This window comes from Panthera uncia, chromosome D1 (genome assembly GCF_023721935.1).
Source record: "Panthera uncia isolate 11264 chromosome D1, Puncia_PCG_1.0, whole genome shotgun sequence".
Classification (NCBI taxonomy): domain Eukaryota; kingdom Metazoa; phylum Chordata; class Mammalia; order Carnivora; family Felidae; genus Panthera; species Panthera uncia.
The window spans coordinates 8844225-8870749 of NC_064808.1; the positions used below are offsets into that span (position 1 = coordinate 8844225).

Consider the following 26525-nt stretch of genomic DNA (forward strand, 5'->3'; position numbering starts at 1 on the left):
CACACACATACACACGGCCTCGTACACACTCACACACGCTCCGGCGCGCACACGCGGCGCGCAGGCCGGAGGGAGGAGGCTCGGCTCGGCGGCGGCGGCGGCGGCGGCGGCGGCGTGCTCGGCGGGCGGGCGGGAGGGCTGGCGGGAGGCCCCCGCTCCCCGGCTCCGCGGCTCGGTGCAGCCCGCGAGGCCCCCGCCCTCGGACCCGCCCCCGGGGGTCGCCCGGCCCCATGCCCTGCAGCGGCGGCGGAGCAGCGCGCGGCCGCGGGAGGCTCTGAGGAGCCCGGAGGGAGCCGGCGACGAGGGGACCATGTACCGGGACCCGGAGGCGGCCAGCCCAGGTAAGCGCGGCCCCGCGCGGGCTGGGGCGCCCCGCACCGGCAGGCAGGACGGCGGCAGCGCCGGGCGCCGTCTCGGAGCCCCGGCCCGGGAGCCGCACAGACTCCCTCCCCCCCACCCCCCTCCACGGGGTCATCCCAGCCCCGGGGGCGCGGGCTTGAGCTGCAGCGGCTCGGACCCTGGCCCCCGCAGTCCGGGCGCTGCCAGGCTTGATGCCCGGTGCCGGCTTCGCAGTGTCCCCACAAGGACCTCCCCCCCCCCTCACCCCCCAGCAGCCCAAGGACAACGTGTGTGGCGGAGCGAGGAGCCACTGCCCCCGCGGGAACCGGGCAGTACCCTCAAGAGGCACCCCCGGGTCCCCAGCACCAGTGCCCCCCGGGTGCCGGGGCTGGGGGACCCCAGGAGGAGGATCCCAGGCAGCTTTGGGCCAAGGTTGTGGGCACCGAGGAGCAGACTGACATCGGCGGTGCCAACTGTGAATTGAGAGGGTGCCAGGGGGCAAGTGGGAATCTGGTGCAGCAACAGGGGAGGGGGGCTTCGGAGAGGGAGGGTGGGGAACCGCAGGAGCGTGGAGGAAGGAGATAGGAGTACCTGAAGGGAAAGAGAGCAGAGATTGGTGAGATTGGGGGTGCCAGGGGAATGTGCTCCAGAGCTTGGGGGGGGGGTAAGCAAAGAACCCCAAACTCACTCCGGTCCTGTCGGGGGAGGGAGGGAGAGAGGCCGGCTCCTTTGCCTTTCTCCCGAGGGAGCCCGGGGAGTGGCCCGGGAGCCCACGTCTGCTTGGCATCCTCAAAGCTAAGCCGAGGAATCTTTCCTCCTTCCTGGGAAAATTGCTCTGCCGTTTCCTCCTTGGCTCCTGACGCCTCCTCACACGGTGCCCACCTGTAGGCAGGTCCCCTGCAGCTCCTGCCCAGGCTGTCTCAGCGCCCACCTGGGGTGCCCCACCCCAGACCCAGCACCCCACCAGTCTGCCAGCTCTGGCAGCGGGAGGCAGTGGCGGTGGCGGGGGGGGGGGTCTCTGCTTCTGGGTTTCTCTGTGATGCTAAAAGCCAGACGCCCGAGCCCGAGGACTTGCTCCCAAATGAGGAGCCTCCAGGCTTACTGTGCTGACCTCCCAGAGTTGGGGGTCCTGGGGGAAGGGACAGCTCTAAGGCCCTCTGCAGAAGGGGCCCAGAGCCCCAAGGCTTTTGAAGGCAGCCCGGTGGACACTAGCTTTGTCCACTCTTGTCCCAGCCCCACATTTGTTCTCCCTCTAGGGGCAGCCTCAGCCTGTCCCTGCCTCCTGAGGACTCAGGCTCTCACCACCATCAGATCACTGCAGCCCAGTGAGTCCTCTGAGCAGGACCTACTGGGTGCCAGGCATTGCACTCACTCAGCACTTGGGTGTAAGGGTGAGAGAGACTCAGTCTCCCTCTCTGGAACCTCATGCCCATCTATGAGTGTCCTTGAGGTGATGGCTGAAGGGACATGGCCTTTGGAGACCCTTCCCTTCATCTGTCTGAACCCAGGTCACCGACCCTGGCATCTTCCCCCAAGAGGCTGCCAGCTTCCAGCGCTTGGACCAAGGGCAGAGGCATTCTCTTGCCTGGATCACCCTCGAAGGAACCAGTAGCTTAGTTCAGAGGCCAGCTCTAGGGTATGAGAATGGAAGGAGTGGGTACAGTGAAGACACTCCCTTCCCCCTCACTCTGCCATGCTGGTGGCCTCCCCTTTCCTGGGAGGAACCCAATGGCCTGGGTCTGTGCCCTCATCCCCTCTCCCTCCTCCCTCTTTCCACCCACGCCTGGGCACCATGACATCACCACTCCCCAAGTACCTCTATCCCCTCCATGGAGGCCAACTTGACGTGCTTGGCATCTTCTGGGCGAAGGGCCTGGATCCCAGCGCTGCCCATGGCACGCTGGCAGCCCCCAGGCCTCTCCCTCTTCCCCCTCCTCAAACAGGCCTCCCCCCGGGGGTGGAGACCTGTGGTGCCCAGATGCAGGTTCAGGACCCTCCAGTGCCTGGGGCGGGGATAGCACTGACTGGGAAACAGGCTGGGTTGAGGTTCACACCTCTCTGGTGTGGCTGCTGGTCTGATGGGGCCAGAAATGGGCTGGAGAGGGCAGAGTCTGCCTATGATCCTGGTCCCCTGGGGCTCTCTGAGGGGCCCGAGTCATCAGTCTAGCCTTTGTACCCCCTGGCATCCCTGCCCACCTCCTAGAATCCCTACACCTCCTGCCAGACTACATCTCCCCTCTACCCCCAGCTTCCCTCAGGCCCCTCCAGACTCTGCTCCCCCAGGGAGGGCTCTGGGTGCCCCATTTCTGTCCCCCACCTCCCCTTTGGCTGGCACCTGGTAGGAATGAGATATGCAAATTAATTCCTGTGTGACTCAGGCCCCTCCTTCTGGTGCCCCAGGGGCCAGTACCTTGTCTGTCCGATCCCCTCTTCCCACTCCCAGGAACACCTGTGGCCCAACCTTTTTACAATTTTCAGTCTCCTATGTTCTCCCACTTCCCAGGCTGGTTCCAGAGTGTCCCGGAGGTACCCCCTCCCTTAGCCAACTCACTCTGGTCTCCACAGGATTCACCCTGCCACTGAGACCCTTCCCGGAGTTCCCTACCTACTTGGGCCCAGGGCCCCAGGCACTTCTGGGATCTGTCTCTGCAGAAGCAAGGGACTGTGGGAAAAAGCCAGAGCCCAGTGAAGAACGAAGACCAGCCCCCTTCCCACACATCCCATGGGCTTCTGCTCCAAACTCTGTCCACCCTCCCCCAGCCATGCCTGCAACCTCCTCTCTGTCCCCTCTCTGTGCCCTCCCCAAGGCATGCGGCCCTCTCCCTGCCCTCAACCATCATCCTGTGTTCATCCCGAAGCTGGCCTGGTCTGGCCTCCCTGTGTCCCTTGGACCCAGGCCCCAGGCCGGGCAGGGCCTCAGCAGGCCTGCAGGGGTCAGCGTTGCAGTGGGCAGGCCAGGCGGCTTCAGGGAGGGAGGAAGGGAGGGAGAGGTGACCTTGCAGTGAGTGAGCGCACAAGGCCAGAGAGGGAAAGTCTGGGCCAGTGCAGCAGGGCTGGGAGAGAAGTCCGATCCTGAGGCTGCCTGCCCTTCGAGCTTGTCCCTGGTGGTAGCAGTACTCCAAGTCTTGTCTGGCCCACCTGTTAGTAGGCCCTGGCCTCCACAGCAACTCTGCCACAAAGGTCATTCTTAGGGAGTGTAGGGGACACAACGCATGGGGCAGTGGGCCTTGGCATGGTGGGTATCCTCTCTCAAGGCAGAAGGATCCGTGAGATTGTCCAGGCCAACCCTCCACCCACTGGGCACAAGTTAAGGGCAGAGGCCATTGGGTGATTCATGGGGCAGGAGTTAGGGTTATAGCTGAAAGGGCCACCAGGATTAGGGACCAGGGTTGGGGTATGGGAAGGTCCGATGAGGCCTGACTCTGACCATTTTGCTGTCAAACTCTAGCCCCACCCCTATCTACCCCTCCACCCCTCCACACCACACCCCCCCACCCCCAACGGCCCCATCTGCACAAGCCCAGACCGCCCTGGCTTGTGTGTCAAGCTTGGGCCCCAGGCTAGGACTAAAGAGCAAATGATCTCCCAAGAGGCCATGGCCGGGAGTGGGGGCCTGGGGCTGGGCAGATCTGAAACCCTGGGTGAGTGGGATGGCTTCTGTGGGCCTAGTGCCCCCAAAATGTGTGTTACTATGGAGACAGGACCCTCCTGGGCCTTGGGTCATGCTGTCTGATGGCCCTGTGGGAATAGCTTGACCAACGGGGCTGGGTACTCAAAAACTGGGGGCTGGTGGGGAGGGAGATAGTTACAAAGCCCCTCCCGGTTGGGGAAGAGAGGCTACAGCAGGCTGGATTGGGATGGGAACACGCAGGCCAGCAGGTGACAGGTGAGGGACAGCTGGAAGGCAGGGGAACAGGTGGGTGTCAGGCCCTAGGAACCTGGGCCCTGCCCCTTGCTGACCCCGAGCTTGGGCCCAAGGCGCACGGAAGGCAATATAGAGGACCAGGGAAGGGCTGTCCCCCTCCGCACCCCCTCCAGCCCAGCCCAGCCCAGCAGGAGGCCTTGAGGGAAAGGCAGGGGAGGAGTGGGCGGTTCCTTCCCTGTGGCACCCCTCCTTTTCTCCCACCCCCACTGCCCGCCCACTCTCTATTCTCTGAGGGACTTTGAATCCTTATTGAATCTGATGGACCGTTTTCAATAACTGCTTCCCCCAGGGGAGTGAGCAGGGAGAGGAGCAGTGAGGGGGGCCTCGTGGGGGGCAGGAGGCCCAGTCCTGAGCCAGGGACTCTCGGCTGGAAGGGAGTCTTTGGGACCGTCTCCTCAGAGGCACCAGTGCATCCCAGGTGGGGGTGGGCAGCTCTGCTCCGTGGGCAGCACCCAGCAGGTGGCACATGAGGCCGGTGAGGTCAGCTCTCTCTGTCGTGGCGGTCACTGGTCTGGCCAGGTGCCGGAGCCAGCCCGTGCCAGGTCCGGCCCGGGTGCCCGCCTGCCTTGCAAGGGAACCCCAGCCGGTGGTGCCAGTTCCACGGACACGGAGGTGCCTGACCGTCCAGGCAGTAGGGGGCAGCCTTGCTGGGCCCCCGTCCAACTCATGTCTGGAGGGCATGGCTTTGGTCTCACCCAGCAGAATTCCCCAAGGGTTGGAACGGAGTTGGCAGACAGCTTGGGACCTGTGGAAGGGGCTGGATGGTGCCCAGAGCGTGCGCCTGGAATCCTGGACCCCGTTGGTTTGGGAGGTGGGCTGGCAGTCGTCAGGCCTGCTCTGGGGGGGCTCTGTAACAGCTCCCACCTGGAGGGCCCCCTAGGAAGGGGTGCGTCCCCTGTGGGGCTGGGCGGGGTGCTTGGATCAGGAGCCGGGATGTTTGGGGAATTGATGTATTCTTGTCATTGAACGTGTGGGGCCACAGCGCGGGTGGAAAGCGAGGGCGGGGCCAGCGGGGGAAAGCACTGTGCCGTGTGTACCTACGTGCGGGTGCGGGTGCCAGCTGGACTGGGTAATAGCTGCGCTCGCTCGTCTGAGTGCCGGGCGGGCTGTAAACAGCAGCTAATGAGTGTATTTGTAGTTAGGTGCCTTGAGGTGCACGGGGAGTTGTGACGGAGAGCGCTGGGGAGGGCGCCTCCCTTGGCCCTATATATACCCAGGCAGGCAGGGCCTGTGCCCTCCAGGGGCCCCGCCTGCCCCCTGCCACACCCTTCTACCTGCTGGCTCTGAGGCTTCCAACTCCTGGGAGCAGGGAGGGCATCACCTGGCTGTGCGACGTGCATCGGTGTGGGGTGTTGGAGCTTTGGTGGGTACAGATACGAGCATTTTCACGACAGCATGCGGGTCTGTCCAAGGGCACGTGTGCGCACGCGCACCTGTGTGTACTACATCCGATTCTCTGCATGTGTACGCGCCCCTCCTTCCGAGCCCTGAGAGGAGGCTGCCCCCACCCCCATCTTGGTAGTGGTCCTGGCTCCTTTGATGCCCTTCTTGGAAGCCGCAGGAAGCTGGCGGCTCTTGGGCAGGCTTGGGGGGACAGGGGGTGACCTGTTGTATCCATCAGAGGAAACAGGAGGGAGAGGTCTGAGCCCCAGCCCCAGGGGGCTCCCACAGTTGCTACTTGCATCAGAGAAAGGGGAGACCTTGGGGCTTACAGAGAGCCCAGCCAACTCTCTGGTTCCAGAACCCTCAGGAGCCCCAGGAATGAGAGAGCAGGTGTGCCGCCGGGCGGGGGCGGGGGCGGGGGCGGGGGGGTCAGCCCTAGTAGGTAGGGGTCTCACAGTGCTGGTTGATGAAGTGTGAAGCCTGCCCCCAGCCAGGATGGGGTGGTGTGGGGTATGGGAGACCACAAGGGGTGCCTGCGTGAGGCCCCGCATGGGGGGGAGCAGAGAAGAGAGCTCTGTGGCTAATGTGTCCAATTAAATTACTTCAAACCCTGCCGCGGCAGCTGCTCCCGGCGGGGCCCTGGGTACAAATTGGATCCGTCTCATTACCACGGGTGGTGTCAGCGGGGCCAGAGAGCGGTGGCCAGCTCAGCCAGCACTCGGCAGGCCTTCTCCCCCTCGCTCCGCCTGGGCCCCCGGCAGCCCCCTTGAGCCTTTGCTCAATCCAGTACCCCCTCGGGTTTCCCAGGTCGTGCACACCTCCTCGCCATCCTGACCCCCGTCCCTGGCAGCTCAAGGGCCCCTCTGAGCCCTCACTTTCTTTCTCCAGGTATGGGGTTTCATGCTTTATAGGGGGTCCAGCGTAAGGAAGCCCCTCTCAGGTCACCCAGCACGTCCTGTGCCCTCCCTTGATAATAACAATAGCACGATAATAACAGCAGGAGCGCCTAGTATTCGCTAGGCACTCTGTGCACGTGCAGCAGGGGGTGGCTTGCTTAAGCGAGGTCTCTGGGGTCAAACAGCTATCTCTGAATCCTGGCAGAGACACTTGCTGCGCTGTCCCTGGAGCCCGTTACTCCACTATTCTGGCTTCAGTTTCTTTCTCTGTTAAATGGGTATGATGATGATTCTTATTTCCCAGAGGGTTGGAGGGTGAGGCTAGGTAAGGCGGGAAACATCTTTCGCAGAGAGCTCAGCACATAGTAAACACTCAGCCAATGACAGCTGTTATCTTGTCATTATCCTGCACCAAGTGATTGATGTCTGGGATGGGGGTTCCGGAAGCTCCAGGGAGGACATGCCTGCTTCAGCCCTGGTGGAGGAGGAGTCGGGGGGCGGGGGTTCCACTGAAGCAGTGCCAGTCAGCTACCTTCAGAACAGCAAAGATGTGTTGAGTGATCACTACGGGCCAGGTGCCGTTCTAAGAACATGACCTGTGTTAGCTCTTCTATCCACAGATGACTCTGGAAAGGGGGAGCTTGCAGTGAGAAGTTGGCTTGGGGTTCCAGCAAACACCAGCAGACCCAAAGAGCATGAGCTTTAGTCCGGGGCCTTGGGTTTTGAAGAAAGGCTAAGAGCTTGCCACGTGAGCAGTAGGGGTGAGGCGTTCGGTGTGGCGGGGGACAGCACAGGCAGTGGCCCGGAAGTGGGGTCTCGTTCAGTTGAAGCAGCACTGAGTGCTTGGACGTGGCCAGAAGGGAAGCTGTTAGGGGACACTAGCCGGAGTTGAGGCTTGGGAAAGGTAGGTTGGGCCAGATTGTGAAGGTCCTGGCATTCTGAAATAGGAAAACTGGATTTTTTTTTTTTTTTTCTAATTAGGGCAATGGAGAGCCATGGACGACTTTCAAGCAGATCTCTATTAAAGAACTTTTAACTCTGCAGCAGTGTGGAGGGTAGGAGGCCTGGAGCCAGGCCGGGGTATGGAGCCAGAGTCGCAGGTTAACATATCTGTTCCCACCTTTGCCCGGCCCCTCCTGGGTCTCTCCCCTGCACAGGGCTGAGTCTGAGGCACCACACCAGGAGGTCTGCAGCGTTCAGCTGGCCTGGGACCCTACCCTTGGAAAGCTCGTGGCAGGTAATGGGCCGTCAAGGGGACACCAGGTGACAACAGATGCAGATGGACACTGCCAGGGGACTTCCCTAGGGATCTGGGGCATCAGAAAAAGCTTTCCAGAGAGGGACGTAGAGCCAAGGTGGGCCAGTCCAGGGCCCAGGGGACATGGCAAATGCTCCTGGCGGTTGGATGTGAACCGTACCCCACACCGCAGGCCTCTGGGCCAGGCCCCGGGAGAGCCGCACAGCTCACGCTGCCAGGCCTGAGCTCCAGAGCCCCACCAGAGCCAACCTATCTCCACGGCAACTAGGCAGGCACCTCCCTCTCCGTGCCCACGGCCCCTGGCGCAGGGGCCCATTCACAGCAGGACTTGGGTACGCCTTCCCACTTCCCTGGGGCCTCGTCCCAGGGCAAACGCCCTCACAGCCGGCGCTGAGTCGCACACGCGTGTTGGTGTTTGGGTCCATGTGCACACAAGATGTGTAACGTGCCCCCTACAGCAGGAAGCAGGGAGGCGGGGATGGTCTACACTGCCTACCCACCTTAGCTGGGGACTTGTTCCCTGGGGGTGAGGGTCAGATGGGCACCGAAGAGCATGATGCCAGGATGATCCCTCGGGGGCCACGGCGAGGAAGGCAGCCCAGAGGAGTGGTTGGGCGGGGCTGCAGGTCGGGGAAGGTGGTGAGACAGAATCTCCCAGCAGGGCCTGGCGGGTCCACAGACCCCCTCGTTCTCCACGTTCAGCCTTGCATTTCTTCTTCACGGCAGTCCTGCGAGGGAGACAGCATTGCCACTGTTGTCCAGATGAGGATGCTGAGGCCCAGAGAGGTCCCACCGGGGACCTGAAGTGTCCCACAAGGTCACTCAGTAGAGCAGGGGTGTCAGCTTCACTCCAAAGGCTGGGTCTTGACCACCAGGCTGCACTGCCCGGTGCCCCCCTAATCCCACTAGGATCCAAGCCAGCCCGTCTCTCGACCCATCACTTGGAAGGGAGTGCTGGGAACTGGCGTTGGGACACAGAGGGGTCCCCAGTGCCTCCTTCAGTGCTTGTGGCATCCCCTAAAGCCTTTGTTCTCAGGTCCCTGGAGTGGGGCGCAGCTCCCTTCCCACCCTGTCTCCTCTCCCTCTCGGCAGGCTCAGTGGAAGGTTCCTCTCAGTCAAGGGGAGGCTCTGAGGAGAAAGGGAGGAACCCCTCACTCGCTGCTTGGCACCTGCCAGCCCTGGAGGAGCCTGATGAATCGGCTGTGTGTGGCCCCCCCCCCCCCACCGGCCCCATTCCTCCCTCTCCAGCCCCCGCCTGGTTGGGGAGGTGCGAAGGAAGCGATTTCACAGCCTGTCAGCTGAGACCTAAAAATACCCAGAACTCCGAGATGCTTGGGCAGGGGGAGGAGAGAGCAGGGACCAGGCTGGGGTGCTGGGGGGGTGCAACAATGCTAACTTGGCCAGAGCAGCCCTCACGGCTCGAGAGCCCGAGTCAGACGTGATGGGCAGGGATGCCCTACATCCCCCACCTGACCCCATTTCTGGGTCTTGAGAGCTCCGGCCCTCAGACCCAAGGGAGGGCTTAGTCTCAGACAGGAACCGTGGCACCCAGGCCCTTCAGAGCCTCTGGTCGATGGCTGTTTCTCCCTCTCCACCCCTGAGTTGGCTGGCATCTTTAGGCCGTGGGAGCCAGGCTGGGCCTGTGCCTGCTTCCTTCCTGGAGAAGGTGCCTGCTTCTGTTAGGGGAGAGGCGTGAGGAGGGCAGCGTGGATGGGGGTGCTGGCAGGCGTGCAGTGTGATGTGCGAGCCACCCAGGCACTGGAGGGGGGCAGAGGAGAAGGGGCGTGGCGGCCCGCGTCACTGCCACGTGGCTGTGTGCGAAAGCCTGGCACAGGCCCCCCCTCCCCCACCGCCACGAGGCAGCCAGTGCCCGCAAAGGGGGGCACATGTGTGTGCACGCGTGGGGGCCCGCTGGAGCTGGCCCGATCTAGGTCCCAAAAAGCTCATGGACACGTATGACCGGGCGGATGTAGCGAGTCCAGACAGAAACTGGGTGAAAGCTCAGGTGCAGGTGGGGAAGCATCAGCAAACACGTGTTGCATCCGGCAGACACATGAGGGTGTGTGTGCTTCCCGTGTGAAAACATGATGGCATGTATGCCCGGGCACAGGAACATGAGAAGACCTCTCTGGGGCCCTAGGCGGGAGCTGGGAGACTCATCAGGGAAATAATGGGGTTCATGGGGTGCCCGTGTGGCTCGATAGAGCACGCAGCTCTTGATCTTGGGGTCGTGAGTTCAAGCCCCACGTTGGGGGGGTGGAGGTTGTGGATAATGCATACGTTAATTAATTAAAAGAAATTGTAAGTAATGGGGTTCAAATCCCAGTTCTGCCATGTACTGGTTGGCTGTGTGACCTCGGGCAAGTCACTTAACCTTTCAGTGCTTCATTTCTCCGTCTGTAGAGTGGAGGTGATAACAGCACCTACTTCAGAGGGCTGTTGGGAGGATATGATGAGTTGATGTATATAAACTGGCTGGAACTGTGCCTGTCACCGAGTCAGCACCATGAACATACTAGCTCTTATTATCGGGTTCTCCCCTTCAGTGACACAGGTGGGAGCGCCAAGTCCAGAGAGGGCAAGTGACCTGCCCAAAGTCACACAGTAAGTGAGTGGCAGAGCCAGGGTTAGAACCCAGACTCCAGTGCCTTAGGACGGGGCTTGTTCAAATTTAACTTCATGAGACCGCCCCCGCTTTGGACCACAAGAAGTCCCTACAACACAGAACTGTAACCACATTGGCATCTGGGGCCTAGATTCTGCCAGGGCTGGGCTGGATCATGGGAACTTGGGGATCTGAGCATCTTCAGATAATGCCAGGGTGGATGGGTCCTCAGGGCAGTGGTTAGACGCCTGATTTAGAAACATGCCTCTGATTAGCCTGTGGACTTGGCCAATTACTCAGCCTTCCCGAGTCTCAGTTTCTTCCCTATAATGGAATAACAGTAATACATACTTTATGGGGTTATTGTGGGAAGAAAATGAGATCCTGCATGCAATGCTTTAAGTGACTGGAACATCGTGCCTAATAAATGCTCGGTAATGTTAGCTGCAATTATAACCCATGCAGAATGCTCCCACCCAGTGCTCCATAGATGGTGACTTCCTGGGACGCCCGGCTGGCTCCGTCGGTTAAGTGGCTGACTCTTGATTTCGGCCCAGGTCATAATCTCATGGTTTAAGCCCGGTTCGGGCTTCACGCTGACAGCACAGAGCCTGCTTGGGATTCTCTCTTTCCCTCTCTGCCCCCGCCCCGCTTGTGTTCGCTTGCTCACTCGCTCAGTCTCTCAAAATAAATAAACTCCTAAAAAATGGTGGCAAATTGCTTCTCTCTCAGCCTCTGACTACCCTTACTCCCTTCCATACTTCACAGGGCTTAGACTGCTCAGGGGCAGTTTGCAAGCAGCCAAGACCCGTCTCTGCCTCCCGTTACTGGTTTTGCCCAGAAAGGAACAGGACCCACCACTGACACTTAGCCCCTGAGCCCTCTACATCTGGCCTCATCACCCGCTTGGTATATGAACTTGGATAAGCACCATTTCCTCTCGGGTCCTGGCTTTTTCCTTCTGTAAATTAGAAAGGCTGGACCCCATAGTCCCAGATCCTCCTGGTCATGTTGCTGTGTGACCCAGGAGAGTCCCTGGCTCAGCTCACTGGAGGGGGTGGCAGGTTGACAGGAAGAGAGGTCGGCTGGCTTCCCTGAGTGAGCGGAGCATCTGGGGCCTGAGCCGACTGGTGGCCTGCCATCATGCCAGCCCGCACCTGTGGCTGCGTAGGAGGGCATGTGGGCCCGACTGGCTGGGCACTGACATTGGGGAGGCTCAAGGACGATGACTAGAGAGAGCCCTTCTTGGGGCCCTGGGAGCTGCCACTCCAGCCGTCCTCCCCCGCTCTCCTCCCTGTCTCCCCCGGGCTTTCCTTCAGCAATTCCTCCTTCCTCCCTGTCCTTCCTCTCTCCTTCTCCTTCCTGGAGTCTCCCAGTATCTCCTTCTCTCTTTCCTCCTCCAATTTAGTAATTTTGACCATTTTCCAGGGTGCCTCCTTCCTCCCTCTCCCTCTGCAGAGGGGAGATCTCTCCCCCCTCCTCTGTCTCTCAGTTTCCTGAGATTCCTCCTTTTTCCTTCCTACAACATGGAAGAAATGTCCCTGTTTCTCTCGATCTTCCTGGCTGCCCCTGCTGCTCCTGAGCCTAGGTCTCTCTCTTACTCTGCAGGGGCATGTCTAGGCCCCTTCATTTCTTGTCCCCTGGCTCTCTCCCACTTCACAGTCCCTCCTTCCCCAGTGTCCCCACCTCTGCCTCCATTCTTCCAGTTCCTTGGTGCTCCTTACTCCTCCACCATCTCCCCTGCCCTCAAAAGTTTCCCAGCCTCCTTCAGATGATGGGGCTGATGGGGCTGAGCCAGGCACTTTCTGTGGCTGGTGCTGCTATTCAGTACCTCAATAACCCCCCACCCCTGTGAGTTCAGAAAGGGGGTCAGCCCAGGGCCCAGGGACTGGCAGCCTTGCCTCCTAATTAGTAGGAAGTAATTGCCTGGAAAAAAAAATTTCATTTAGAATGAGACTCTGAGATTCCAATGTAAAGCAGAGCCAACTGATGGCCCCTGGGGACCAGGAGGAGAGAAGCAGCCGAGGTCAGGGTCTCGGGAAGCCCCCGGATCCCTTCCCTGGCTTGCCCCCAGGACCCCAGCCTTGCAGAAATAGGGAGAGAGCCCTGGGCTGGGAGTACCACCATTGTCATCTGAGTTTGGTTCCACTACTCCTTGTGTGACTGAGGGCAAGTCACTTATTTCTTTGTGCCTTAGTTTTCTGTCCTGTAAAATCAGAAAAACGCCTCGGTATCATGAGGGTTGATTCGGACAATGGCTATGAAAGCACTTCGCGGGCTGTAAAGTGCTGTGGGAGTGTGAGGCGTTACTGTGTTCCTCCAGTCTGCCCTCATAGGAGATGTGAGGATGTGGAGGGGTGGAGCAGTGAGGCTTCCAGAACATGGAAGGATGGCGAGGTGGATCCTGCGGAGCTGAAAGATTAAGGGCAGACAATGGGGTTTTCTATGGCAGTCTCAACACACGCCAGCTGCACCACCCTGAGTGGTCACCTCACTTCTCTGGACCCCACTTTCCTCATCTGTAGAATGCTGATCATCATGCTTCCTCCCGGGGAGGGGTTGTAGTTTTAAAGGAGATGAAGTCTGCAGAGCTCTTAGCAGTTCTTGGCCTATAGTAAGTGCTCAATAAATTATATTATCTGTATCTACTGTAATTGAAGACTGTTATCTTTACTCCCTACCTGGACCCAGAGAAGCTGTGATTTGGGGTATTGTCTTAGGGTGGTTTTATTTGTTTTGCTGTTTGTTTTTGGAAAGAGGGGAATTTCTACACCCAGTGGGGCTAAAATAAAGCAGTCCCTAGAAACACCAAGCAGATCTGCTTATCAAAGAGGCCCAACCTGTGGCGTAGGGAACAGGAGTGGGGTGAAGCTGTGGCCTTCTTCCCTGACTCCCACTTTCTCCTAGAGAAGGGCTTTAGCCAAGTTTCTCATCTGGGTGGGTGTGAGGTAGGGAGCCTTTGCCCTCAGGGAGGCCTATTACAACCCTTTGTGTTCCTTTTGGTAGGTTTGGCTCTACTGCAGGGAGGAAAAGTGTTTGTTTAAACTGATCTACCCCACCCTTCTGGGAAGAGGGAGCAGGAAGTTTAGCTTGGTCCGGGTTGACCACTGGGTTGAGTCTTTGCTATGAACCAGGCAGTATGGTGCCCCAAGGCGGCCAAAACGCGGTCGGACTGCCTGGAACGTGCAGGTTATTAGGCAGCGCTGCAAGCACCGAGCGCCATATTTTCCCGGAATGGCTGAGGGGACGGCGACGGGGACTGTCTGCCACTCCTTCACCCGCCCAGTGCCACCGCGGGGGACATTCTGTTTCTGCTCTAAGCGCAGTACCCGCACCAGCCGCCAGGAGGCAGTTCGGCGGGCCCCACTTGAGGGAATGGGATATGGCATTTACCTTACCGGGGAGGCGTTTTTTTTTTTTTTTTTTTTTTTTTTTTTTTGGTCATGAGTCGGACTGCTAACTGGGTTCTCAGTATCTGAGGACCTCACTGGGGAAAGGGAGCTCTTGAAGTCGCCTGGTCGCTTCCGTGGCTTCAGCTCATGGCTGATCGGGAGCGATTGGCAGAGGAAAGTGGAATCACTATGCTGCAGTCCTGGAAACAGCTCCGGTTCTTTGGATACTGCTCGTTAGGGGCAATGCAAAGGGCAGCCTGGAGGAGGGAGCATTCAAAGGACAGAAACGGGTTTCAGCACCAAGGACAGGAGTGCTGCGACCCGCCCCTGCTTCAGCACCGTGGACAGATCCCAGGGCGGCGCACTCCGTGGCTCCTTCCTAATATTTGTGGTGCAAATGATAGCCCAGAATATGGCAGAATGGCACCTCCCAGAGGGAATCTCAGTCACCCTATGTTCTAACGAGAAGACTTAGGACCAGAGAGTTGAGTTAGTTGCCTAAGGCCACACACCCACAGCGACACAGTGGGTGGCAGAACTGGATTCAGAGCCCCAATGGTCTCTCTCCAACCATTTCTCCCCACCTGGATTTCCACTAGATCTCTCCCTCCTTCCTAAACATCCCCGGGAGCAGCTTCACATTCGGTTCTATCCTTAAGAACCCTTGAGCTGGCAACTATTAAGTGTGCCCTTTCCCCCACCAAAACCCCAATCAAGAATCTGAATCCCAGGATGGAAGATTCCTAGCCCCTGAGGTTTTCATGGCTCCCAGCATCAGGTGGAAGGGTGTCAGGGCAGGACAGGTGCCCTGGCCTGTAAGGAAGGCTGAGACTTGGGGAGCTGGAGTTGAGTCATCAGCGAGAGGAACTCTTAAGTGCTCTGAGATCCTCAAATAAAATAGAGCGCACCATTCCAACCTCAGCTTCTTTGCAGCCGTGTATTATTAATAACAATAAGATGCTGACTTAGGCCAAGGCACAACAATGCATTATTCATAAGAGTAACTAGTGGTCAGGGCCTGCACTTAATCATCACACGTCCCTGATCCTGCCCCTGCTCCACACTCCTGGTGGAGAAGCCCTCCACCTGAGCTCCTCCTTTGTTGGGCTTCTGCTACACTGATGGACATGATCATTTTCACGGCTGCCCAGGTGGCTCTTCGGCTTTGGGATCAGGGTGGGTGGGGAGGGTGACTGATTCTAGGCTAACTCAGAGCTGGCACCTGGTCATGTTCATCCTGAATGGCTTTGACCCTGATGACTTCCAGACTCAGCAGCTCTCTGGAGTCTGCAGATGGTCTTTCTCCCCCTCCCCATCTTTTGAGGCTGAAGACTGAAGCCAGATACACCAGGCTTCCATAAGCCAGGAATTGTGGGAGGTGGGGGTGACTGAGGGGAGGGGTCACCAGGCAGAGGATACCCCATCACCACTAAATATGGCAAGAGATGTGACCCCCTAGGTAAACTCTGGAGCACTTTGTAAACTCTTCTGCACTGAAGAAATGGGAGACATTATTACCAAAGCCATGTTCTCTGCTGGAAGAGAGAACCAAGGTAGAGAAGGCATAGAGAATGCATGGATGAGGCCTTTGTAGCTCACCAGGCCCTGCTCCCTTGATGAGGAGTCAAAGTGCTTGTGGATCCTGACATGTCCCCGTCCAATTTCTTGCTGGAATGGCTCCTGGCCCATCCGGACAATCCTTCATTCGCTGTTTACTCACTTGGCATCTCCTCTGAATTCTAAACCGTCTGCATCCAGCCGGCCTCTGCGGCCCCTGCCAGCGCTCTCTCCCTAGCTCACTCACGCATTATCTGTTTTTATTACAGTCAAGGTTGAGGAGGCTTGCTCGTGCTAAGCCCCTATTTTCAGCTACTTGTAACTTTCCAAAACAATTCCCCTTGGGCCTCCTCTTTCACCAGCCTTGCTCTGGCCCCAGGTGAAGCCTGAGGGGTTGTGGGCGTCTCCTTGGATTTCTGAAGGACACTCAGGGAGACTGTCCGGAGGGCATGGGGGTAGGGTGGAGGACCAGCTTTCCTGGGAAATGAATGCCAGACTCTCTTTCTCCTCCTTTTTCTTTCTTCCTTTTACCTACCCATCTTGTTTTCTTTTTCCCAAGGTGGGTAGCCTGGAGGGGGAGCTTTAGAGTAGAGAGAGGGCAGAAAATTTGGCATGACAGGCAGCCCGGAGCCTGGCAGTTTAAGGTTCAGAATTTTGCTCACTGGTTTTCTGTTGCTTTCTGCCCAACTCTGCCTTCTTCTGACTGTGTGTGTGTGTGTGTGTGTGTGTGTGTGTGTGCTGGGTCGGGAGGAGGAAAGGAAGGTGGGAAAGGTACTGAAAATGTCCCCCCTTCCCGTGCCCAAATGTCCCTAGGGATGGCAGGCTCTGCACTTGTAAATGCCCCCCCCCCACCTTCCCCCATCTCTATCTGCTCAGTAGGCACGTGGAAGGGTGCTTCCTTTGAAAACCTGTGACTCCAGTTTTCACTGCTTTCCACCTCTAACGTCATCACGCAGCCACCAAAGGATAGGAGGGAGGCGCCGGGGCATGATGTGTCGGAAGTAGTGCAGAATCAGGTGGGAGGAGGCAGGATTAGGATAGGAAGGCGCTGGCAGATGTAGCCCCAACCACCCCCAACATCACTCGGCTTTATCTCTGGAATAGTGGTTGCGCCCTAGGCAGTATCAGAGACCCGGCTGGGCACGTCCTGGGCTACCCCACCCTTCTCTGTTTCCTGCCCACCTGTGTCTAACCCCAGGGGCCCACCCCCCAGACTGTTTGGGGACGTTTAGGGGGACTGAACCTCTCTCTAATGAGGGTGCTTTACTAAGGCTGCGGGCTGGGCCAATGGAGGGAAAAAGGGTCCCCGGGAAGGGTGTGTGTGAAGTGAGTCTCTGAAGCTCCAGGAGGAGTAACTCAGGCAGGGCTCTCTTTGGTAAAACTCTGGGGGGAAATTCCTCTCCCTGACCACTTTTTTATTTTGTGTTCACTCAATTTCTTTCTTCTCTTGGCTCTGTCCTCAGAGTGACTAGATTCAAGGCTCAGCTCCCCTCGGGTGGAACAAGAGAGAGAACGAGCTGTAGGGTTTGAGGTTTACAGACTCTAGGTGCATCCCTGGCTTTACCTCTCTGCTGCTCTGTGCCCTTGGGCAAGTATTTAACCCTTCTGAGCCTCAGTTTCTCTCTTTGTGAGGCGAGCATGAGAGTATTTACCTCCAGAGGGGTGCTAAAGACTGTAAACATGATTCAGTGTTGAGCACACATCGGTGCTGTGATGAAAGGTATTTGGTCAGGAGAGCAAGGGCCTGGGATCTGGGGATCCCCAAAGAGGGAAGCAGTCTAGGTTGGGAGGGTGTGGGGACAATGCCGGAAGGCCTGGATATGGAGAGTGTGCGTGTCACCAGCCGAGAATGCAAGAGCAAGCAAAGTGTGGGGGAAAGAGTCTGTGTGCACAGATTTCAGCATGTCCAGCAGCTTCCCTGTGTCATATCCTGGGCTGAGGGCTGTGGGAGACCCCAAGCGATGGGGAGACACGATCTTACCCCATTGGCTCCAACCCCCAAGGAAAGAGCATTGGACAGAAGATCAGTTAATTCAAGCTTGGAAAATGACGAGACTGCTGTGAATCCCTGGCCATAAGGAAGGGCTTCCCGGAAGAGGCTGGCTTACCTGGGGCCTTGAATAACTTCATGCATTTGTTTGTCACTTACTTACCCAGCCTCTCCCAGGTACCGAACCTCAGGCTACAGAGATGAGTGGTAGGGGTGGGGGTGGGGGGGTCTCAGCCCTTCAGGTGTTCCCAGTTGGGGGTGGGGGTGGGGTGGAGACCAAGTGCTAATTATTAACCCACAGTGATGAATTGTCATAGTTATAGGGGAGGCAGAAAGGCATGTGGGAGGGAACGAAGACCATCTTGGTCTAGGGATATTAATGGTAGAAGATGGAAGGAAGGTATTCTAGGCAGAGCAAAGAGCTCGTGCCACAAAGCCTCAAGAGTGAAAGAGGTTAGCCTTCTTGAAGGAAGCAGAAAAGTTAGGTGTGGCTAGGTCACGCCGTAGCCCCTTGTGGGAGGCTGTCACACCCTTGCGCTCAGAGGGCAGTCTCTGCAGCTGCGGTAAAGAGCAGGCTCACATTGCCTTAGTTCTCCATACCTGTTTCTTCCTCTGTGACATGGGGCCAACAATGGTACCAGGTTGTGGAGATGACGTGGGATGGCATGTGTAAGCTTGCTGTCTGCCACAAAAGGTGCATGCCCAATTCACGTGAGCTGTTATTTTATGTCGACAGGACCCCAGCATGAGAAGGCAGGTACTGTTCTCATCGCTTGAAGGTGAACCTCTGAGGTCCCAAAATGGGCTTTACCTGAGGTCCCAAAAATGGCTCTGAGCTCAGGGGCAAAGGTGTGACTTGAATCCAGGTCATCTGCCTCCAGGTCTATTCCCTGTCCTGCTGCTCTGCCTCAGGACAGACGCGGGGGGATGGCTCGGTCAGTGAAGCCTCCGACTTCAGCTCAGGTCACGATCTCATGGTCCATGAACTGGAGCCCTGTGTCGGGCTCTGTGCTGACAGCTTGGAGCCTGGAGCCTGCTTCGGATTCTGTGTCTCTCCCTCTCTCTGCCCCTCCCCTGCTCACGCTCTGTCTCTCTCTCTCTCTCTCTCTCAAAAATAAACATTAAAAAAAATTTTTTTAAAACAAAAGGACAGACGGAATTTGAGTAGACGAATAATGGGCAGGGGAGAGAATCGCAGGCCAGAGGAAGTGCGTGAACACCTAGGCCACATGATGGCAGAGTGGGCTGGACATCTGCTTGTGGCCAGGCCATTGGTGTGTGTGAGCGTGAGCACAGGTGTCCATGCAAGGGGTGAGTCTCATAGCTAGTGCATGTGTGTGTATTTGTGTGTACATGGGTATCCGTGCACAGGTGTGTATTTTTGCACGGGTGTGAATGAGCACGGGTATCTGTGCAAGGGGTGAGCCTCTGTGGCTTCTGTGTGTGTGCACACGCGCGCACCTGCATGCACATGTGTGAGGTGTGGGCTGCACAGCTGTCTGTGTCAAGAGTGTCTCTGAGGCGTGTGCATGTGTGTGTACGAGCTGTGGGTGTCCATGTCTGTGACCTGTGTGGGTGTGTACCTCCTCCCCCTCTGGGTCCCCTCCTGTTCTCCCCACCCCCCGGGCAGCTGGGGAGCGTGCCCTCAGAAGTCCATTCCCTCTCCGGCAGCTCCCCAGGGCATCCCAGCAGCCAGCAGTCCTGTTTGATTCTGTTCATCCATAAATTATGGCTTACTGAGGAGATGAGAAGGAGTTGGGAGTGGGGGCAGAGCTCTGGCAAGAGACGGGCTCAGGTCTGCAGTTCATACCTGAAACCCAGCCTGGCTCCCAGCTGTTGCCCCACCCCCACCCCCACTGGCCTCGGCCGTCCCCCTTCCTGCCATAGGGATTCACTGATGCTCTTGGTCGTGGTCGAGCCCTGGGGCAGGGATTGGGGTGCCCAGAATTGAGTAAGACGTGACCCCTGGCCTCTGCTGTCCTGTGGGGAAAAACTAGATGTGTATCTAGTTCAGTATTTTATTCAACACTCGTTGAGCACCAGCTCCGTGGCCCAGACGTCTCTAATACAGGGCCGACGTGGTAATGCTATGGTAATAGCTAGCATTTATTGCCTACTTATTTTGTGTCCGGCACTGTGCTAAGCGCATCATATGTGCTAATTCCTTTAAACCTCACAATTGTCCTATGAGGCCCGTACTGTTATTAGCCCCCATTTACAGATGGGGACACAAAGGCACGCAAAGTTTAGGTCACACGTCGCGGAAGAATAAGAGCCAGGAGTTGAACCCAGAGAGTCTGGCTCCAGAGCGCTGGTGCTTAATCACTGCACCCGAAAAGAAGGGCGCAGGCGCAGGATGATGGGAGCTCAGAGGCAGGAGAAATTAATTCCCACTGGGGATATTATGGAAGGCTTCCTGGAAGAGGTGCTTTTCATCTGGGTATAGAAAAAGCAGGAACTGTCAGGCAAAGGTGGCATGGAGGAAGAATGAAGGAAGTCCTGGTGTGTGTGTGTGTGTGTGTGTGTGTGTGTGTGTAAAAGAGAGAGGCTCAAACTCTGTCCTGCAGTCTCTCCCATCTCTTCCTTCCCATCTTGTGTGGGTGACAAGCGGGATACCATGCAAGCACTGAACATTTAACAATATTTACTGAGTACTTCCCATATGTTAGCCTGTCACAGAATATCCGGAATGAGCAGAGCAGATACAGCCCTTGCCTTTGTGGACCCTGTAGTCCGGGACAGAGTGGGTGCTTAATAAATGGTAACCTCTGTAATTATTATTCTTAGAGGCCTGAGGTTCTTACTCACCCATTCTTTGAACAAGCATTTGCCAAGCACCTGTAGGCCCGGCTCCCTCCTTGGTTCTGGGAAGACAGTAGCGAACAGAGAGCAAGCCCTACCCTCAAGGAGCTGACATTCTAGAGGGAAGACCGTGCATGAGCGTCTCGTCCATGCTCAGAGGCGGGCTGCCTTCTCGAGCACACAGGCTTTACCCTGAGAGCTCCTTGGCTGGTGGCATGGCCAGGAACACAGGCCCCATCCACAGGACCCCGCCGGATTATCTTTAGTTCTGAGCTCTAGTCAGCTGACGTGCCTGCCACAGGCCTGGGCAGAGAGGCAGCAACAAACCTGAGCTTACACCTCACTCCCAAGACACCTCGGGGATCGGACCCGGGAAGCCTGGCTCACCCTGCCGCCCGGGCCTCCTGATGTCATCTGTCTGCCCTTGTCTGTGTCTCAGCCCCAGGACCCAGGATGTCTCCTCTGTCCAAGGGTAGGTTGTGGAACCCGGCCCTGTCAAAGGCTGACGAGGGCTGCAATATTTTCTTTCCCCAAATGTTAATATGCTGACGCTAAGGGGACTTGAAACCATGTATGTCATCGGAGGAAGGGTTAGAAGGGCCAGAGCGGCTTTGCCTGGAGAAGACCGGAAGGGGACATGAGAGCTGTCGGCAAGGATTTGGAGGCCTGTCATGTGGCAGAGGGAGCCGGCTGGTTCCCAGCAGCTCCGGAGGGCAAGCTGGGGAGCGAGGGGGGCCTGGTGGGGGGAGTTCTGGGGAGACAGATTCTGCTCAGCACGAGACACAGCAACCCTCCCTAATGATGCCTGTTGGTGGAGGGCCTGCCTCCTTCCTGTCACCCACAGGGCTGCCCAGAGGGTTTGCGCATTGCGGGGGGCCAGACTCCACAGAGGCCCCTTCCAGCCCCCAACAGAGTGGCTCCATGCTGTGGGATTGGGTTCGCTCCGGCTGGCAGGCAAGAACCCACGCCAGCACCCCTTGATGGCAATGTCACTTGCTGGCTGAGGACACCATGTCACTTTCGGTCACAGCATCAATGCAATTTGCAGTGACATGCATTTGTTCCACCCTGACTCCGAGGGCTCTCTGGGGGAAGCTGGGGGCCTGGGCGGGGGAGGGGTCAGACTCGTTGCCTGTAAGATGACAGCATCCACCCTGTGCTGTCGAGGATCCTAGGCTCCCCGATCTAGGGGGGTCGGCTTTTCCTTAGCAACCCATCTCTTTCTTCAAATGGAACTTTCTACAAAAACCCAAGATGTGAACCAGGGAGATGGTGCTGCCTTGTTGAAGAGAGCTTGAGAGACCATGGCCTCATCGGCTCAGCATCCGCCTCCGTAGCCCCAGAGAACCCTAAGGAACCCTGAGAAATTCCTGAGAACCCTAAGAGTTCCAAGGGGCACCCAAAGCAAAGAGAGTAGCCTTTGAACTGGGCTGCCTGGGTTTGAATCCTGGGTCCCCGACCTGCTATCAGAATGACCTCGGACAAGGTTCTTGACCCTCTTGTGTCTCAGTTTCCCCATCTGCAAAATGGGGACAACCGTAATGTTTACTAAAGTTGTTTGAAGGGCTGAGCTGTTACCCCGCGGGGAGCACCTAGGACACCTGGCTCGTCATCAGAGGAAGGGGCAGCTCTTTCACAGATGAAGGCATTGACATCCGAGAGGTTGATCGCCTTGCTCATGGCCACATCTGGTTAGTGGCCAGAACGGCCTCAGGCTCGTTTTCCTAGACTCCAAGCCCAGTGCTCATTCTGCATGCCCCCAGAATGCTAATTGTTTAAGATGGGCCCTCCCTGGGTCTCTGGGGACTGTTCCAAGTGTGTGCCCTCTGGCTTCTGGGATTGATAGGCTTTGTCCTCAGGGGCCCTCTTCCTACAGCAGGGGTTGAGAAACAGTTTTGAGACAGCCCTTTTTTGGCAGAGAGAGGAGGTAGGCGCCTTTGAGAATCGCCCCATGGCCAAGATGTATGGAGGGGGGGCGGGGTGCATGAAGAGCGTGTTAGAGCAGAGGAACCCAGCTGGAACGGGCCTCCTACCACAGCACCACAGCTGCCAGAGCAAGAGCTTGCTAACACCCCCTCTGATCCTGCTCAAAAACCTTCCATGGCTCCCATGGCCTGCGAAACACAGCAGGCTCCTCAGCCTGACAGACAAGCCCCTTCCCCATCAGGCCCCACTGACCTAGTCCAGTTCCTCATACAACGTGCTCGACTCCTCTTTATCCCTTCTCCCCTTGGCTCTTGCTGCCTCCTATGCCTGGAATATCCTACCTCACCTCACAGCCATCCGCCAGACCACACCAAATACCCCTTCTCGCGGAAGCCTCCCCGGACAGCTCCCTAGTCCAGCGGTCACTTCCTCATTTGTGCTCCCAGAGCCCTCTGTTTACACCGGAGAGAAAACAAACACCATCAACCTTAATAATAATACCTATCTGTTGAGTGCTAACAATAACCCCACGGGTGGGCACCATTTTATCTTTACTTGAAGACACTGAGTGCTTAAGACCCTTGTCCAAGGCCGCTCAGCTATTAAGAGGCAGAAGCTTCACTCACACTTGGGTCTTTTCTTGGGTACTTTGGAGTCTGGAGCCCCAGGCTGTCTGTTCTGCCACTCACTGGTTCTGGGGCACCTGACATGCTAAGAAATAATTAGCTGAATTCTTTTTTTTTTTTTTAAGTTTATTTATTTTGAGAGGGGTGGGGAAGGGCAGAGAGAGAGAGAGAGAGAGAGGGAGAAACCCAAGCAGGCTCTGCACTGTCAGCACAGAGCCCGATTCAGGGCTGGAACTCATGATCTGTGAGATCATGACCTGAGCCAAAACCAAGAGTCTGATGCTCAACTGATTGAGCCACCCAGGCGCCCCGCCCCTCATGATAGATTCTTAATGGATAGTGGCTGAAGAAAGCTCAGTCCAAGAATGGAATTTATTTTATTTAAAAGCGAGTTCAGGGGCACCTGGGTGGCTCAGTCAGTTGAGCGTCCGACTCCGGCTCAGGTCATGATCTCGCAGTTTGTGAGTTCGAGCCCCGCGTCGGGCTCTGTGCTGACAGCTCGGAGCCTGGAGCCTGCTTTGGGTCTCCCTCTCTCTGCCCCTTCCCCACTCATGCTCTGTCTCTCTCTGTCTCTCAAAGATGAATAAACGTTAAAAACATTTTTTTTCAATAAAAATAAAAGCAGGTTCAGCAGAGGAAGGTATAAGGTCACCTGCTTTCCCAGACCCTTCCAGCAGGGCAGGGGAAGTTCCTATGGAGCTGGGGAAAGTGCAGGCCCCTTTCCTGGGACTTCGGTGGCAAGACCTATGGTTACTATGGCTACCACTGTCCCCACTTGTCTTGCCCCCCTTCCCTCAGAAGCCTGGAGGTTAAAGACGGAGGCCTGCCATTTGGCCTGAGAACTTTGGCAGATGTGACCCCTCCAGTCTGGCAGAGCTGTGTTCCTCCACCCCGGGCTGGGAAGGGCAGGACCAGCTCCTTGGTGCCTGCTGGTTGTCCAGGTCAGAGCTCCTGGGTACTGTGTGCCCTGAGGTTGACAGTGAACTGGGTGCAGGGACTTCCTGGGGGCCGAGCCTGTGGACCCCCGGACAGGAGGAAGCTTAGTTGGCCTGGCAGGTGGACAGGTGGGGACCAGATCAAGGTGGCCTTTTCCCACAGCTCGGAGGCTCAGGAAGTTGAGAAGGGAGAGGCAGGACCCAAGCAGGATTCTAGGGAGACCAAGTGCTAAACTGGCTGCCTACAGCACTAGAGTGGTGGCAGGAGGGAGCCCCGAGGGCCCTGAGAGCCGGGGGAACCGCTGGGCCCTTCTCCACGAGGCCCCACAGCCAAGCAAGAGAGACTGGGAGCCCAGAAGTTAAAACCGCAGGAAGCAGGACCAGACAGATACCGTCAACTCTTAATTACCACCATCGCTGGCACCGAAAAGCCCACGCAGGCTCCTCTGTAAATAAACAGTGTCTACTTGTCTTTAGGACGCATCCTAGTGCACACATATTTACAGTGCACGTGTGATCTATGCTGCTCTCTTTCGACTCACTCCCCCACATGAGAATTTCTGGTGAAATTTTGCTTTCCTTGCATTTGGTTTGGGCTCGTGTTTGCAACCACCTGGGAGAAGGCAGGGAGGAGGTTTAATCCACATTTCCACAGGAGAATACTCAGTGGTTATGCGACTCGTCCAAAGCCACAGCTAGCGAGTGGTGGGATTTGCACAGAAACCTGGGATCTTCCTCCCAGGGCAGGTGTATCACCGTTGCCACTCCTGAAGTATGAGACCCCTGAGCTCTTGGAATGGAAGCTGCCGGGTGGCCCCTGTGAGCATTTAAGACAGGAGCCTGTCTTAGGTGGGACTGGAGCCTACAGGGTAGGACCTGAGGCTGAGGCTTGGTCAGGGTGTACAGAGGCCACTTGGGTGGGCTTCCAGCCCAAGGAAAGCTGAGCTAAAGGGAGTGAGGGCTGGTCTGAGAATTCCAGAAATTCCCTCTTTGACTACACATGTCGCTGTTGAGTTTGGGCCAGATACTTCTGAGGGTCTGTTAGTGCCCGTGGGGCACGTGGCCTGAGAGAGACTGTAGGAACTAGTCATTGTCCTTTGGGCAAAGTCGGCTGGCATTGTGGCTCAGTGTTGGAGGGGATGGAAGAGTGCTGGGCAGGAAGGTTGTGCAGAGGCAGTGGCTTTTTTAGGGGGGTTGGAAGTGTCCACTGAGGCCTGGCTGGGCTGGGGGGCACACTTGGCCTCTCCCTTTGAGATGTCAAGTTTGGGGGATGGTGTGGATCCTCTGGACTCAGCAGAGCCCATGCAGGGAGGGCCTGGGAGGAACGTCAACCTGCACAATTCCCCCATTTTACAGATGAGGAAACTGAGGCACAGAGAAAAGAAGGAACTTCCTAAGGTCAGCCAGCAAGGTCTCGCTGGGAATAAAACTTGAGACTCAGAACTCCCAGTGGGGGGACAAATGGAAGGACCGGGTGATTGTTCTGGGGGGCTCTGAGCCAAGGGAGGGTGGCTGGCCCTGGCCAATGAGGGTCTGACCTGTGTGTGTCCTCCCCAGGGGCGCCCACCCGCGATGTCCTGCTGGTCTCTGCCATCATCACCGTCAGCCTTAGCGTCACTGTCGTCCTCTGCGGCCTCTGCCACTGGTGTCAGCGCAAACTGGTGAGGCTCTTGAGGGCCCGGGGGTTGGGGCCTGGCCCTGCACCCCACCCCCCACAACTACTGGCTCGTGAACCCGCCCAAGGGCGCGCGCAGATGATCCACTTGCCCACGTCGTCAGCCACGTTTCCGCAGAATTTCACACGCATGCACGCACTGCGTTTGCCTGGATGTCGGCCCCATCTGTCTGGGTGTACACCCAGAACCACACACCTAGGGACACGTTTGTGGACAGACGTGGGTCTCAGGCATTCCACACGCTCGCAACTACACGCACACACGGCCCACCTGCGGCATAAAGAACCTTACGCTTCCGCGCAGACGGAGAATCTAGGCCCCCTCCAACCCCAGCGCCTCCCGCCCCACTCCCTGCCGCCCACTGCCCCACCTCCCCAGGGCTGGGCGTGGCCGAGCCCTGTCTCCTGGCCAATGAGGAGGCGCTTCCCGCCCCGCCCCACCCCCAGCTCCCGCACATCCATCCTGGTTCTTGGGGTTTGTACAAGCACAAACGGCTTCTTTTCATTTTTAACGAGGGCTGGGGAATTAACGAGCAGGATTAGGCCATCAATAAGTAACGAGACCATCAGGAGGGACATTCATCACCCGAAGGCCCCGGGAGGGGGAGCCGGGCTGAGCCGTCTACCCGCCTGCAGCCACCAGTTCCCCAGAAGTGGCTGCAAGGCTAGACGCCCCCCTCACCACCACCCCGCTTCCCCTCCTCCTCCCCTACCCCAGTCCTGCTGTCCCAACCCAGAAGTGCAGTGGGGACTTTGGGGGGGGGGGGTGCGATGGTGCACTCCTAAAGGTGGACCCGGAGGTGTCCCAGATGTGGGGACTTTCCTAGGCTTAGGTGAGGAAGGGTCCCTGGCAGGTACCTCCATTTCCTAGATTGTGCACGGTGGGAGTGGGGGCCAGGTGTCACTGCCTGGTCACAGAGGGGCCTTAAGGACGAGGCGAGGAGGGCTGTGGCCGTGGGCACTGTGTAGGTAGGGGCTTCAAGCCCCAATCCTATGGAAGGAAAGGGGGCAGATACCTCTGGGAAGGACCCGAGAGGCCCATAACCCAGCAGGTCTCCTTCAGGAAAGGCACAATCAGGAACTGGGCACACGGCTCTCCATCCTGGGATATTCAGCTTCAGGTGGCTCCTTCCTCTGGGGAGGAGCCATGGAGAAGGCCCCCTTGTGCCCCAAGTATGAGCATATGCGTAACCTGGGCCCACTCTGGGTGTGGGAG

The 26525-nt window shown here is 57.6% G+C and overlaps 1 protein-coding gene and 1 long non-coding RNA gene across 3 annotated transcripts in view; one reads left to right on the forward strand and one right to left on the reverse strand.

Annotated features, from left to right (window-relative positions):
• The first annotated feature begins 20 nt into the window (after positions 1-20).
• The window catches only part of SYT7 (synaptotagmin 7), a 60774-nt gene continuing 34269 nt past the window's right edge, over positions 21-26525 (forward strand). For both annotated transcript variants that reach the window (XM_049644986.1, XM_049644976.1), the window contains exons 1-2: positions 21-341; positions 25192-25295. In XM_049644986.1, coding sequence (XP_049500943.1) covers positions 311-341; positions 25192-25295 — 135 coding nt within the window. In that variant the 5' untranslated portion in view covers positions 21-310. The remainder of the gene's footprint in view (positions 342-25191; positions 25296-26525) is intronic.
• LOC125932596 (uncharacterized) lies at positions 6925-8747 on the reverse strand. The gene is made up of 2 exons (XR_007460687.1): positions 8302-8747; positions 6925-7169 (listed from the first exon to the last, which is right to left on the reverse strand). It is a non-coding gene; the product is annotated as an uncharacterized LOC125932596 (long non-coding RNA).